Source organism: Rana temporaria, chromosome 9 (assembly GCF_905171775.1).
Source record: "Rana temporaria chromosome 9, aRanTem1.1, whole genome shotgun sequence".
Taxonomy (NCBI): domain Eukaryota; kingdom Metazoa; phylum Chordata; class Amphibia; order Anura; family Ranidae; genus Rana; species Rana temporaria.
This window is the reverse complement of record NC_053497.1, coordinates 31,469,705-31,486,312: the sequence shown is the minus strand read 5'-3', so window position 1 is coordinate 31,486,312 and position 16,608 is coordinate 31,469,705. Positions and strand designations below refer to the sequence as shown.

At 41.1% G+C, this 16,608-nt stretch overlaps 1 protein-coding gene across 2 annotated transcripts in view; it reads right to left on the bottom strand.

The window, feature by feature from the left end:
• Positions 1–16,608, bottom strand: part of LOC120913253 (complement C2-like) — a 127,621-nt gene that overhangs the window by 4,662 nt on the left and 106,351 nt on the right. For both annotated transcript variants that reach the window (XM_040323074.1, XM_040323076.1), the window contains exons 16-17: positions 9,463–9,543; positions 3,737–3,851 (exon numbers count right to left, since the gene is read on the bottom strand). In XM_040323074.1, coding sequence (XP_040179008.1) covers positions 3,737–3,851; positions 9,463–9,543 — 196 coding nt within the window. The remainder of the gene's footprint in view (positions 1–3,736; positions 3,852–9,462; positions 9,544–16,608) is intronic.

The following is a 16,608-nucleotide window of genomic DNA, read 5'->3' as shown; positions in this document are numbered from 1 at the left end:
AACAGCAATTTTCAAGTCTTGTCACAGATTTTCAACTGGATTTAGGTCTGGACTTTGGGCTATTCTAACACACGAATATGCTTTGATGTAAACCATTCCATTGTAGCTCTGGCTGTCTATGTGCATTTAACATATTTATAACCCTTCTCCACTCTTCCCAAAACTAAAAGTGTGAGAATGCATTGCATGACTCAGTGTTTCATTAGCAGTACTGCTGAAAAGTGATTCATGATAATTTGCTTTTCACAGAGCAATAAAGTAGAATTGAAATTCGGACACATTTTTTGTTATTTGGAAATTTGGATGTATCCGAATTACAATGGTAACTAAATTAAATTAATCCGAAAAACAGAATAAAAATTTTGGACGAAATTTGAGTATTTTTCTAATTTCATTTAAATTTCCGAAGAGCATAAAATAGAATAGAACATAATAATCTAATAAAGTAAAACAGAACAAACAAATAAATAAAATAATAGAAAATATTAGAATAGGAAAAGGACACTAAAGGAGGAAAATAAAGGAAAATAAAAGAATAGAGTAAAACAGAATAAATAGAATAGAAAATAAAAAGGAATATAACAAAGAATAGAATATAACCATCTTCTGAAATCCACATTTTAAATAAAATATATTTGAATAGATTTGAAAATAATAGAATAGAAAATAAAATAATAGATTAAAATAGAAAGAATATAACTGTTCCGAAATCCGAATTTTGAATAGAATAAATTTGAATAGAATATTTTCTATTCTGTTCTTTTCTATTATATTCTATCAGTAGAATATAATAGAAAAGAACAGAATAGAAAAGAAAAAAAATAGGATAGAAAAAATAAAATAGAATAGAAAAAAATGTAAACATCTTCCAAAATTTGAATTTCATATAGAATTAGATTTGAATGGAATTCAAACATTTTTAATCGATTCAAATTTGAATAAATGAAGCGAATTCCAAAAATGTATTAAACAAATTAGATTAAAATAATTTATGCAAATAATAGAACAAAACAATTTTGTTGTTCTACACATGTCTACAATAAAGCAACGCCTGACAAGTGTTTAGGAGGTGGTGTGACAATACTAAATCTCGATGAAAATGCGCGAAAAACGTTTGGCACACGGTTGCGATGTGCTACCAATCAACTTAAAGTGAATGTAAACCCAGAAATTCGTTTTTTTTTTTTTTGCTGTCACAATGTAGAGTATAGGAGTGTCACTTAGCACAGTTACCTGGAATTTCTTTGCACCATTACTTATAGTGTATTTCATCACATTAAGAGGAACCTGTGTAGTTATATGATTTGCACCATTACTGTTATTGTTCACTGATCATTTATATTTATTTTTATGCTGATGCCATTTGGGCTATATTGCTCCTCATTTCAATTACACCTACTTTCATTCCCCTCCCCCACCTGTTTATTCACTTATCCATTCACCACTGATTAGCGCAGCACTACCCTCCCCATTTTCAATGTAGAGTATAAGATTTCCTATCATCTGTGCCCAGTCTTGCCACACAGAGTTAATCCAGCGCTGAGCAATCCTCTTTTATTGTTCAGTGAGATAAAACGGACTTGCAGAGAAAAACCTTAGTCTGTTCCGCCCCCCTGCTGTGAGTGACAGGTTATTTACACAATGCTGTATCCTGGCCTAGGCCAACAAGTCCCAGGCCTAGGGCAGCACTTTGCAGGGGGGCAGCACGGAAAGAGTCCCCGCCGGCTTGCGCTACACTGTTAGTGTTACGCAAGCTGCTTCTAATTTTGACTGTCCTATCATCCTGGACCACAAACCTTCCTCACTGTGCTATATGTTTTCTGCTGCACCATTGGCGTGGTTATATCTTATTGCCCCTGTCAGTTTATTTTTTACCATCCCTGTCCCATTGCAGAGATTTCCCTTCACTTCCTGCCCCATATAGCCAAACAGGAAGTGAGAGGAAATCTATGCAAATTAAGGGGAATCCAATGCCCCCCACCCAGGCCCTAAGAATAGAATTAGTGTCCCCACTCAAAAATTTCAGAGCGGGGCTTAAACAGAAAGGGGTGTGGCCTTGACAGGAAGGGGTGGGCCATATTTAAATTAGGGGGTGCACGAGTTTAGTCAGGCCTAGGGCAGCACAAAACCTAAATACACTACTGTATTTACATATCTCATGCACTAGCCTAGAGACGGGCATTATTTTTTAATTCCCACCCCCACTCCTTTTCTGAAGTCATGTGGTTACTTTTCTGGATTTTGACTGGATGTTAGTGATTATAGCAGAATTTAGTGTAAGAGGAGTGTAGAGGAGGGCAGGGAGTCTACTGACATCATGACTCCACCCACAGAGCTCCAGACAACAGACCCACCCACAGAATCTGCAGTTTTTCAGTTCTTATAACAGACAGAGGGGAGACATTTGACAGGTAAGGATACATGCAGGAGGCATCTATATCCTTATAGATCAGCACTATGGCAGTAGTTTAGAAAGGATGAGAGTGGCTTTACATCCACTTTAATGGGCAAGCTTGACTGGCAGTGCTGCCTCTCAATATCTGCACCCCAAGTTAACAATGGCACTGTGTGAATGATGTCATATTTACACATGAAACACGTAACTTTGTCTACACCAGGGATCCTCAAACTAAGGCCCTCCAGCTGTTGTAGAACTACACATCCCATGAGGCATTGTAACACACTGTATAAAAACAGGGGGGGGAACTAATGCGCAAAACCAACCTCAACAAGGGCACAACAAAGCTAAAATAAGAAAATCAAACTAATAATGCAGCTGCCACGACTAATAGTGTTCACACACTTAAAGCAATTAATGACAGGGGGGGGGGGGGGTGAAAGAAACATCAAAAAGTGGAAGAAATATAAATAATAAAATTCCAATCTATGCATAAAAGTGAAAAACATTCTTTGCTTGATATTGCGTTCTTGACTATTGGATTGGATTGTTTTTCATCTTCACGTTATTATTGCACTGGACACGTTTCTTTATATATATATATATATATATATATATATATATATATATATATATATATATATATATATATATATATATATATATGACAATTCTTGATATATATATATATATATATATTTTTAAATTCCTTGGTGAATTATATGGGACATTTTTCACTGCAGTCATTTATGGATTGAATTTTTTTTTCACTTTTATGCATGGATTGGAATTTTATTATTTATATTTCTTCCACTTTTTGATGTTTCTTTCACTTTTATGGATATTATTCATTTATTGCACTATGCACTTTGTATTGGTTTGAGCTCATTTGCATATTTGCACTATATATGTTATATGTTTATGAAGATAGCTACAGCTTGTTAATTTTATCTGAACGATTCCAGATCACTCGCTATTAATATTGTGCAGGTCACTGGCACATTTGTCTTTTTTATCATCATTTATCCACTCTTACTACTCTCCACATTACTCAGTTAATGTTGGGTGGGTATATGATTTTATTCAGAGTGGAACACATTTTACACAGGAACCAGTGGAGCACATTTTCCTGACAACTTATTCACATTATGGAAATCGTTATTGGTATTTAGTTTTAATTAGATCCTGTTGCAAAGCGCCATTACACCCCCCCCTTGTCATTAATTGTAACACACTGACATTCACAGACATGACCAGGCATGATGGGAATTGTAGTTCCTGAACAACTGGAGGGCCGTAGTTTGAAGACCCCTGGTCGGCACACAGCCCCAGCCTTACCTTTACAGGACATTTCTCCCTCTACACAGAATTGTCGCGGTGACACCATGTCCTGGAGGTTGGTGATGTTTTTAAATTTTTCCCATTGTTTAATGGTTGATATACAGCCGTCCCTCTGCAGAGAGAGATATGACAAAACAGGATGAGGGAAGACACTTTACAAGGGAAGAAGGATTAGATTCAATGAAAAAACATCTGTCACCCAATGACAACCTCATTATATACACCCGCTCATGAAAGTCTACCAAAAACCTTCCCACCTTCTTGTAGATTTTTGTAGCTCTGATTGCTAGGTGTGTGTCCCCACTGGGGAGATTCCCCATCTGTGATCATTGTCACCAGCACTGAAACTCAAGGAAATCCAACATTGTATAAATACATACAGGGCCAGATTCACGTAGAATCGCGGCGGCGTAACGTATCGTAGATACGTTACACCGCCGCAAGTTTTCATCGCAAGTGCCTGATTCACAAAGCACTTGCATGAAAACTTACGCCGGCGTAAGCCCGCGTAATTCAAAGGGGCGTGTGCCATTTAAATTAGGCGCGCTCCCGCGCCGGACCTACTGCGCATGCTCCGTTTTGAAATCCCAGCCGTGCTTTGCGCGAAGTGACGTAATTTTTTCGAACGGCGACGTGCGTAGCGTACTTTCGTATTCCCGGACGTCTTACGCAAGAACAAAAAAATTTTAAATTTCGACGCGGGAACGACGGCCATACTTTATACAGCACATACGTGGGCTGTGTAAAGTTAGGGCAGCTAAAACGACGACTAACTTTGCGACGGGAAACTAGACTAGCAGCGACGTAACGAACGCGAAAAACCGCCGTGGATCGCCGTAACTACTAATTTGCATACCCGACGCTGGTTTACGACGCAAACTCCCCCCAGCGGCGGCCGAGGTACTGCATCCTAAGATCCGACAGTGTAAAACAATTACACCTGTCGGATCTTAGGGCTATCTATGCGTAACTGATTCTATGAATCAGTCGCATAGTTAGGAAGCCCCTAAAACAGAGATACGACGGTGTATCTCTTTTGTGAATCTAGGCCTATGTGCCTTGAAAAAGTATTCATACCCCCTTGACATTTTCCACATTTTGTCATGTTACAACCAAAAAGGTAAATGTATTTTATTGGGATTTTATGTGATAGACCAACACAAAGTGGCACATAATTGTGAAGTGGAAGGAAAATTATAAATGGTTTTCAATTTTTTTTACAAATAAATATCTGAAAAGTGTGGCGTGCGTTTGTATTCAGCCCCCTTTACTCTGATACCCCCTAACTAAAATCTAATTCCATTCTTGCCTTCAGAAGACACCTAATTGGTAGAGTCCACCTGTGTGTAATTTAATCTCAGTATAAATACAGCTGTCCTGTGAAGCCCTCAGAGGTTTGTTAGAGAACCTTGGTGAACAAACAGCATCATGAAGGCCAAGGAACACACCAGACAGGTCAGGGATAAAGTTGTGGAGAAGTTTAAAGCAGGCTTAGGCTAGAAAAAAATATCCCAAGCTTTGAACATCTGTTCAATCCATAACCTGAAAATGGAAAGAGTATGGCACAACTGCAAACCTACCAAGACATGGCCATCCACCTAAACTGACCGGGCCGGGCAAGGAGAGCATTCATCAGAGAAGCAGCCAAGAGGCCCATGGTAACTCTGGAGGAGCTGCAGAGATCCACAGCTCAGGTGGGAGAATCTGTCCACAGGACAACTATTATGCCGTGTACACACGATTGGTTTTAACGATGAAAAAAGTCTGATGGACTTTTTTCATCGGACAAAGCGATAGTGTGTGGGCCCCATCGGTCTTTTTTCCCATCAGTGTTAAAAAATAGAACATGTTTTAAATTTTAAAATGCTCAGAATCAAGTCAACGCATGCTCCGAAGCATTGAACTTCATTTTTCTCAGCACGTCGTGTTTCACGTCACCCCGCTGTGGCACGGTCGGATTTTTGACTGATGGTGTGTAGACTGATGAAAGTCAGCTTCATCGGATATCCAACTAAAAAATCCATTGGATTAGATTCCATCAGATATCCGATCGTGTGTACAGGGCTTTAGTTGTGCACTCCACAAATGTTGTCTTTATGGAAGAGGCCATTGTTGGAAGAAATCCATAAGAAGTCCCGTTTGCAGTTTGCGAGAAGCCACGTGGGGGACACAGCAAACATGTGGAAGAAGGTGCTCTGATCAGATGAGACCAAAACTGAACTTTTTGACCTAAAAGCAAAACGCTATGTGTGGCAGAAAACTAACACTGCACACCACCCTGAACACACCATCCCCACTGTGAAACATGGTGGTGGCAGCATCCTGTTGTGGGGATGCTTTTCTTCAGCAGGGAGAGGGAAGCTGGTCAGAGTTGATGGGAAGATGGATGGAGCCAAATACAGGACAATCTTAGAAGAAAACCTGTTTGAGTCTGCAAAAGACTTGAGATTGGGGTGGAGGTTCACCTTCCAGCAGGACAACAAACAGAAACATACAGCCAGAGCTACAATGGAATGGTTTAGATCAAAGCATATTCATGTTTTAGAATAGCCCAGTCAAAGTCCAGACCTAAATCCAATCTGTGGCAAGACTTGAAAATTGCTGTTCACAGACGCTCTCCATCCAATCTGACAGGGCTTGAGATATTATGCAAAGAAGAAGAATGGGCAGAAATGTCCCTCTCTAGATGTGCAAAGCTGGTAGAGACATCCCCAAAAATACTTGCAGCTGTAATTGCAGTGAAAGGAGGTTCTACAAAGTATTGACTCAGGGGGGCTGAATACAAATGTACGCCACACTTTTCACATATTTATTTGTAAAATAAAAAAAAATTTCCCTGGTGTGGAGAAAGCCTCTTGAGGGGGGAGGGGGCGAGCAGGAGAGGCAGGACACCCACTAATACACAGCTCCTTTCTCTATCTGTAAAGTAGAGAGTGTCCTGACTTGCCTGCTCGCCCCCTCAAGAGGCTGTCAGGACACGCTCTACTTTACAGATAGAGAGTGTCCTGCTCGCCCCCTCCCCCCTCAAGAGGCTTTCTCCACACCAGGGAGAAAGCCTCGCATTACTGTGTGGAGTTACAGACAGAAGAACAGAAAGTGAGGATTTCTCAGAAGAAATAAGGACGCCATAGCCTGCCGTCAATCATGTTCCCCTCTGCATAGGAACGCCTACTGAAACTTAACTACGGGATTAAACAGTGAGTACGGCGCAAAAAAGAAAATAAAGGCATACTGTAGCTCACGCTAGTATGCTGGATTTCATGGTAGAAACTTGTTTTTTAGGGTGAACCACCGCTTTAACTACTACTACGTTCTTGACTTTCGGAATTCCCGACAAGATTTGTGTGACCGTGTGTATGCAAGACAAGTTTGAGCCAAAATTCCGTTGAAAAGAAATCCACGGTTTTGTTGTCGGAATGTCCGAACCAAAAGGAAGCACCAGAGTCCCGCCTGTCTGAGTCATCCAGCCTGACCTGCAGTAAACCCATGACCCAATTAAGACTCACAAGTTAAAGGGGTTGTAAAGGAACTATTTTTAACCACTAGAGTACCGGGCCATCGTCAAATGACGGCTCCACGGTTACTCTGAAAATTCAACAGGACGTCATATGGCGTCCTGTATTCTTGCGGCCACTGGGGGGCGCGCGAGCGCGCCGGCGGCCGCGCGCGCGCGCCCGGCGCGTCCCCGAGATGCCGATGCGCGTGCCTGGCGGTCGCGATGTCCGCCAGGCACTCGGAATCGGCGGCTACAGGGACAAGACGTGGAGCTCTGTGTGTAAACACAGAGCTCCACGTCCTGTCAGGGGAGAGAGGAGACCGATCTGTGTCCCTTGTACATAGGGACACAGCATCGGTCACCTCCCCCAGTCACCCCCCTTTCCCCACAGTTAGAACACAATTTAGGGATACATATTAACCCCTCCCTCACCCCCTAGTGTTAACCCCTTGAATGCCAGTCACATTTATACAGTAATTAGTGCATATTTATCGCATTAATCGCTGTATAAATGTGAATGGCGCCAAAAACGTGTCAAAAGTGTCCGATGTCCGATGTGTTCGCCGCAATGTCACGGTGACAGTAAAAAAATCGCAAATCGCCGCCAATACTAGTAAAAAAATTAATAAAATAAAAATGCCATAAATCTATCAGCTATTTTGTAAACGCTATAACTTTTGCGCAAACCAATCAATATATGATCATTGCGATTTTTTTTTTACCAAAAATATGTAGAAGAATACATATCGGCCTAATTTTTTAAATTGTGATATTTATTAAATAAAAAAGTAAAAAATAGTGTTTTTTTTTTAAATTGTCACTCTTCTTTTGTTTATAGCGCAAAAAATAAAAACCGCAGAGGTGATCAAATACCACCAAAAGAAAGCTCTATTTGTGGGAACAAAATGATAAAAAAATTGTTTGGGTACAGTGTAGCACGACCGCGCAATTGTCATTCAAAGTGCGACAGTGCTGAAAGCTGAAAATTGGCTTGGGCAGGAAGGGGCGTAAGTGCCCAGTATGGAAGTGGTTAAAGGAAGCTATTTAGGGAAAAAAAAATATTTCCTTTACAACCCCTTTAACTTGTGAGTTTAAGCGTGCTCCGGTAACCTCTCGTGCGCCATTCTGTTTTGTCTTGTTTGGTTAGGGTGTACACATATAGCACTGATAATCAAGTTGAGTTTATCCTAAGAGGCGCACTATTCTTTGCGTATATGTATATATCCAGCGGCGGTCCGTCTATAGAGGGCGCTGGAGCGCTGCCCCCTCTGGCTCCGCACCACCACTGAAAATAACATACATTCATGCATTGCATAAATGTATGTTATTGTTGCCAGCTGCCGCTGGTCTATTCAGGTGGCCGGAAAATGAGTGCCGACCACCTGAATAACGGCAGCTGGTTGGCTGTGCGGAAGTGCCTATCAGAGCCAGCGGGGTGCGTTCCTTGGATAAGACTGACGGTTGTCTCAGCCAATCAGGTTATCGATAACCTGATTGGCTGAAGCGTCACCAAGGCGGGAGAAGACATCGAGGGACGTCGAAGGATTAAGGTAAGTGCATTTTACAGGGCACAGCGGCGACAATGGGCACAGGTTCAGTGGCAACAATTAAAGGGCACAGTGACATGCACAGTGGCAACAATGGACACAGTAGTGACAATGGGCACAGTGGCATCAATGGGCACATTGGCGACAAATGAGGGGCATAGTGGTGACAATTGGCACAGTGGCGACAATTGAGGGGCATAGTGGTGACAATTGGCACAGTGGCAACAATTGAGGGGCACAGTGGCTGCGTTTGATGGCACGGCACAGTGGTGACAATTGATGGCACAGCGGCTGCGTTTGATGGCATGGCACAGCGGCTGCATTTGATGGCATGGCACAGCTGCTGCGTTTGATGGCATGGCACAGCGACTGCATTTGATGGCATGGCACAGTGGTGCGAATTGATGGCACAGTGGCTGCGTTTGATGGCATGGCACAGTGGTGACAATTGATGGCACAGTGGCTGCATTTGATGGGCACAGTGAGGCTGCAATTTTCTTATTTTTTTTTAACGTTTGCGCCCCCCCAAAAATTCTGAGCACCAGCCGCCACTGTATATATCACTTTCGATATTCGGATGACGTATACAGTAGCTGTAGCTCGTGTTTTTCTTTTTTACACTTCAGCGCAGGAATACGTTTTGGTTTTTCAATGTGTAGTAATTGATGTGTTCGGCTCACCACTTTGTTGTGTTTTATTTTGACTCTTCCTTCTTTCAGCAAATTTGGGTTATTTGTCTTGCGGATAAATCCGGCCGGTATTAGTGTTGAGCAGAATATGCCATATTCGATTTCGCGATATATCTCGAATATATATTCGAATATTCGAGATATATTCGCTAAATTCGAATATTCGTGATATTTTATCGAAATTAGTTGAATGCGATTTTTCGCTATTGCGAATGCGAAAATAATTGCGATTTTTTAATAACTGCGGTAGGAGCGCTCTGATTGGCTTAGAATATTCGTGATATTTTATCGAAATATCGCAACATGCGAATGCGATATTTATTGCGCAATTTCGAGATATGCTGGAGGAGCGCTCTGATTGGCTCAGAATATTCGTGATATTTTATCGAAATATCGCAACTTGCGAATGCGATATTTATTGCGCAATTTCGAGATATGCTGGAGGAGCGCTCTGATTGGCTCAGAATATTCGTGATATTTTATCGAAATATCGCAACATGCGAATGCGATATTTATTGCGCAATTTCGAGATATGCTGGAGGAGCGCTCTGATTGGCTCAGAATATTCCTGATATTTTATCGAAATATCGCAACATGCGAATGCGATATTTATTGCGCAATTTCGAGATATGCTGGAGGAGCGCTCTGATTGGCTCAGAATATTCCTGATATTTTATCGAAATATCGCAACATGCGAATGCGAAATTTATTGCAGATATTTCGAAAACTGCTGTAGCAGCACTCTGAAATCGAATATGTATGATATTTTAACCAAAATACATATTGCGATTGCGATTTTTCGATCGCGCATGCGCAATTGCGCGAACAACACGCGACCATTTCCTGGAGCCTTGCCAGTTTCCCAATATTACAGCAACATGGTGGGAAGCAATTTCTCAAAGTCTGAGGAAAAGTTGCTGATTTGTGTAAGTATTTTGACCACTGTTATTTCATCATCTTCAACTGCATTTAAGTCTAGTTTAAAAGTTAGTATATATGATCAGATATTAGTATTTAACCAAAAATGTGTCTCCTGCTTTTACAAAACTACAAGTCCCAGCATGCCTGGACAGCTGCAGACACCCTGGTTGGCAAATGTGTATTTAGGCACTTTTCCTTGTTATTTAGCATAATGAATTTAAAATTTTTTTGGACATAGGACGTATGCGAACGTCCTGACTTCAGTGTCCTCAAGGCCCAAGGACGTTCGAATACATATTGCCCTTTAGATGTTGCAGAACTACAACTTCCAGCATGCCTGGGAATGCTGGCACTTCTAGTATTGTAAGTTCTGCAGGCCCCCATTTTTCAGGCCTTTATGCACGGGTCTCTAAACTGTGGCACCCTAAATGCAGCAAAAGTAAAATTCTTAGCATGCACTGACAGACCGTGGCTGATGGGAGTAGTAGTTTTGCAACAGCTGGAGGTGGACTGGTCTTGAAACCCAGAGTTAAGTAACAAACACGTAGTGTTTTGCAACCATTCTGCCTCCAGCTGTTTTTTTCCTGTTGAAAAGCCTGTGGCGTGCAAAACACAACCCAAAAACTCCACCCGGATGCAGTGAAAAATGTGCACACACCTAAAGAGTGACATCACAAAAAACTGCGACTGGTACATACGTCAGTGGTCCTCCGAAAAAGGTCCCGTCTCTGACCCCCCGGGGCGTTAGGCTCCTGACAGGGAAAAGAGTTAGCAACGCATATCTCCCCTATACGTGTATCCTGTGTTGTTAATAATATATTCATAATTATGCAAATGATAATGGCTGCTATATTTATGCAAAAAAGGTGGCGACCGAAATGGCAGGATATAAAATCTTTCATGTTACCCCTGTCATTGATTAATAAGGCGAGAATGCTTCCAATTGTTGAATAGCATACATTTACGTCATATATCCATAAGGCTGTCAACAGAAGTATTACAATATACTTTGTTCTTCATCTTGCAGAAGTTCCTGGAAACAGGATATGATGACCTGCGGCGGCAGCCACAGAAAAGGGCTGTGGTCAGCGCCCTAATCGCTGACTTTGGCGGCCAACATGACCACAAGGCCATTGTTAAGAAGTGGTCTGACCTCAAGAGGCGCCAAATGGGTAATGTCAGACGTCTTCGGGCTAAATATCATCCAGGTAAGTTATTGTTGACAGTTATGTTTTTTTTTAAAAAAGTGTATTTTGTGCGTGAACTCGAAAGAGAGAGGAGCCGGCCTGCAGGAGTTGGGAGGCCTCCCCCAGAGGCAATCTGCCACCTTTCTCCATGCCCCGGTTGGCAATGGCGGGTGTGAGGGGGTCCTCCCAACCCAACCTCGCATAGCACACCCACCAGTGGCGGGGCTGAGACCACCAAACTCAATTCACAGGTAGCCGAGAGCGGGATCCGAACCCCTAGCTGCAGAGGTGAATCAGTTGTCAGTGCAGTGGCAATCGCGTGGAGCCACCGCAGCTCCTTTGGTGACAGTTATGTAAGGTCATATGTAATTCATGTAAGGTCAGATGTTGTTAACCAAGATGCCATGTTGTGCTAACATATATCACCACCGGCCAAGGTATTCATAGTACTGTTGAAAAAAGACATGGGGCAGCAGACAGGAACACAGAAGTTATGTGGGAAGATAATTTTCCCATTGCTTTGCATGGGACTTTAAAGAAAAACCCCGACCATGGCAAGTGGGGGTGGGTAAGGTTTAAACCACCTATCCTATGTTTGTGGCTGACATATAAGTAACCTGTGTGCCAAGTTTCATATAAATATCTTTAGCCGTTTGTACGTGATGCTGGAACATACATACATACATACATACATACATACATACATTTATGCACACACACACGTTGAGTTTTATATATATAGATTACCACTAAATTCCTGTGTTAGGAGTGGGGTTGTTATAGTAATCCCGTGTGCTCCATCAGGCCCTTTTTTTAACATGAGATGGTCTGAACAAAACAAAGGAGACAAAAACAGCTCATTTTAACATGGTTGCATCCCAGCTCACGCTCAGTCCCCTGTAGTGCCCACAAGACCCTTTAATATAACATTGTCCCATTGGTTAACTGTCTATATAAATCAATTTGTATTCATATACAATACAGCACAGTACACAGAATTTGCATACGTCATTAGAAAACATTTTTATAATATATGAACATTGTGTTATTATAGGAGCTCCAATGCCAGTTGTCCGCGCCAAGCGCAGAAGGCGCCAGGCCGATGAGGAGGAGGAGGAGGATGCGGCAGAGGAGGATGCAGCAGAGGAGGACATGGATGAGGAGGAGCAGCCAGGGCCCTCCCACTCCCCAACCCCAGCTCCTGTTGAGGAGCAAGCTGAGGAGCTTCCCCCCCCCACCACCCCAACTTCTCAAGCAGAAGAGCAGGAGGAAGAGAGCGGTCCTGTGAGCCTCATTCAGGAAGGTAAATATGTGCACAATGATTAATAACATTTCAACAACAAAATGTAGATATAAAAATGGACAACATATAAAGCGCACCTGTCAGATTGTATAACCATAATATGGTATTGATGCTAGAAGTATACAGGTAGTGCATAATTATTAGGCAAGTTGTATTTTTTGAGGATTCATTTTATTATTGAACAACAACCATGTTCTCAATGAACCCCAAAAACTCATTAATATCAAAGCTGAATTTTTTTGGAAGTAGTTTTTAGTTTGTTTTTAGTGTTAGTTATTTTCGGGGGATATCTGTGTGTGCAGGTGACTACTATTACTGTGCAGAATTATTAGGCAACTTAACCAAAAAATAAATAGATAGCCATTTCAATGATTTATTTTTAACAGTGAAACCAATATAACATCTCAACATTCACAAATACACATTTCTGACATTTAAAAACAAAACAAAAACAAATCAGTGACCAATATAGCCACCTTTCTTTGCAAGGACACTCAAAAGCCTGACATCCATGGATTCTGTCAGTGTTTTGATCTGTTCACCATCAACATTGCGTGCAGCAGCAACCACAGCCTGCCAGACACTGTTCAGAGAGGTGTACTGTTTTCCCTCCTTGTAAATCCCACATTTGATGATGGACCACAGGTTCTCAATGGGGTTCAGATCAGGTGAACAAGGAGGCCATGTCATTACTTTTTTTTATTTAATACCCTTTCTTGCCAGCCACGCTGTGGAGTACTTTGACACGTGTGATGGAGCATTGTCCTGCATGAAAATCATGTTTTTCTTGAAGGATGGTGACTTTTTCCTGTACCACTGCTTGAAGAAGGTCTCTTCCATAATCTGGCAGTAGGACTGGGAGTTGAGCTTGACTCCATCCTCAATCCGAAAAGGCCCCACAAGCTCATCTTTGATGATACCAGCCCAAACCAGTACTCCACCACCACCTTGCTGGCGTCTGAGTCGGACTGGAGCTCCCTGCCCTTTACCAATCCAGCCACGGGCTCTTCCATCTGGCCCATCAAGACTCACTCTCATTTCAGCAGTCCATAAAACCTTAGAAAAATCTTTCTTGAGATATTTATTGGCACAGTCTTGACGTTGCAGCTTGTGTGTCTTGTTCAGTGGTCATCGTCTTTCAGCCTTTCTTACCTTGGCCATGTCTCTGGGTATTGCACACCTTGTGCTTTTGGGCACCCCAGTGATGTTGCAGCTCTGAAATATGGCCAATCTTGTGGCAAGTGGCATCTTGGCAGCTGCACGCTTAACTTTTCTCAGTTCATGGGCAGTTATTTTGCACCTTTGTTTTTCCACACGCTTCTTTTGTTTGATGATCACGCTTCAGAAGCTTTGCAACTTTAAGAGTGCTGCATCCCTCTGCTAGATATCTCTCTATTTTGGACTTTTCAGAGTCTGTCAAATCCTTCTTTTGGGCAATTTTGCCAAAGAAAAGGAAATTGACTAATAATTATGCACACCTGATATAGAGTGTTGATGTCATTAGACCACACACCTTCTCATTACAGAGATGTACATTACCTAATATGCCTAATCTGTAGTAGGCTTTCGAGCCTATACAGCTTGGAGTAAGACAACATGCATAAAGAGGATGATGTGGTCCAAATACTCATTTGCCTAATAATTCTGCACTCCCGGGATGTGTTAGACACATAACAAGTGTATACACATGATAATGATTGATTAATAAGCAAAAAAAAATATTTATTTATTTGGTAACGTTATTTGAAATCCAAATGTTTTTTTATTATATCCTAAAAGCATCAAGAGATCTGAAGAGGCAAAATATACTCATTGAAAAGACGCACCAGAAGATCCTTCAGAACCAGCGTAAGATGAGCTACCTCAACCAACAAAATGCTCTGCTAGAGCAGCAGCTATCGGGTCAGATTGCGGAAATGCACCGCATTCAAAAACGGATTGAGAGCTATATTTAAATTTATTTTTGTATTAAAAAAACTTATTTTTTGGAAATGTTTCATTTCTTTTTGAGATAGAGTTGTAGGTTTTTCAACACATCTAACTTCACATCAAACAAATCAACATCAACACATTTAACTTCATAATAAGCAAAAACATTTTATACTATTATTTTATTTAACATTAACCTAGGACAAACTAAAGCACACGACACAGACACGACGAACACAAAATAAACTGTTGAAAAATGAACATAACAAAAGCAACAATATATATATATATATATACAAAGAGAGAGAGAGGGAGAGCAAGAAAGAGAGAGAATGCAGATGAGCTCTTGCAGTCAGCCCAATGGTTGCAGTATAAATGCCGCAAAACAGGGTTTAACATAAGGTTCATTGTTATAGTTACACTTGCTGTTTAGATCCGGTCTGGTAGTCCGGTCTGGTAGCTTGTAGCGGAGGCTGTTGGTGGATCCGCTGTGCCAGAAAGCTCATGAAGCTTTACTCAGCATGGAGGCAGCAGCAGGAGTATTAAAATATAATATAACTAGACAATGCATTTCCTGAGGAAAATGCGAGTGGGAATGCTGAATAGCTTAATTGGTGAGCCCCTTGCCAAAGACATTCACCATAACCACTACACTATCTTTAGGACACACAGCTTCTTTCTCTATCTGCAAAGTATAGAGTATGCTGACTTCCTGGTCGCCCCTCCCCCCTCAATAGGTTTCCCCTCCCCCCCAGGTCAGTGAGGAGGAATATTGCACTGAGGTCAGGAAAGTTATTTATGGAAAGAAATAACATTACAAACGCTTTTAATTCACAGATCTAATACATGATTTAAGCCTCCAAACAAAGCTTAATAAATCCTCAAACGTACATGCAATTGATACAACGACTACACCGTTTGAAATACACGGCCCTTGTAAACGCATCGATATGAAATTTATGTAGATAAACTTAAAAATGTGGCCATTTCTGCGATTTAGAAAAGAGCGTCTTTGTGAGTTCTGCAGCAACATTTTTTAGATAATTTCACATGAGAGTCTATGAGACATAATTTCTGGCTGTTGCTCCAATAATTAAAACTAAAATACGTATCGCAGAATTGGTCACATTGCCATAAACCAGACAAGCATAGCTACGTTTTGATCTAAAAATTGTGTATGAAAAGTAGATCTTGTGGGCGTGAGACCAATTTGTTTCCCCTTTTTGTAAAGATATTTTTAATTACAAAGATCTCCAATGTTAAGGTCACCTGACAGACTCTAAATCCCCTCCATAGGATTACATTATAACCTATTGCATTTTTGTGAAAAATTCGCAAAACGTAAATTGCGTTTTCACCAAAAAATTGTAAACGATAACGATTTGAAAAGTCATAGCCGGATAGCTAAATATTTTGTGACCGCTTTAAAGTTTTTTCAGTGTCTGTAAGTGAAAGTATGAAGTAGCTGAAACTTTTGGCATGGCATGTGAATTCAAAGGGGAAAAGGATGTTCTCATTGACTTCAATGTTTAAAAAAAGGGTCTAAAAGCTTAAAATTTATAAAAGTGTAAAAAGTAGAAAAAAACTTGAAGAAGTCCCATCATTAGCTGAACGAGACGAACATTTTTACAGTTGAATGGTCTCAATAGTTGAAAGTATGCCGAAGTTACGCAGAACCAAAAAACTTAAGGAATAATAAGATTACTAAATTTACGGATATCAATACTGGAAATGTTTATTAAAGCATTCACACTAATTAAGATTAATACATTTACGGGTATCCATACTAGGAATGCT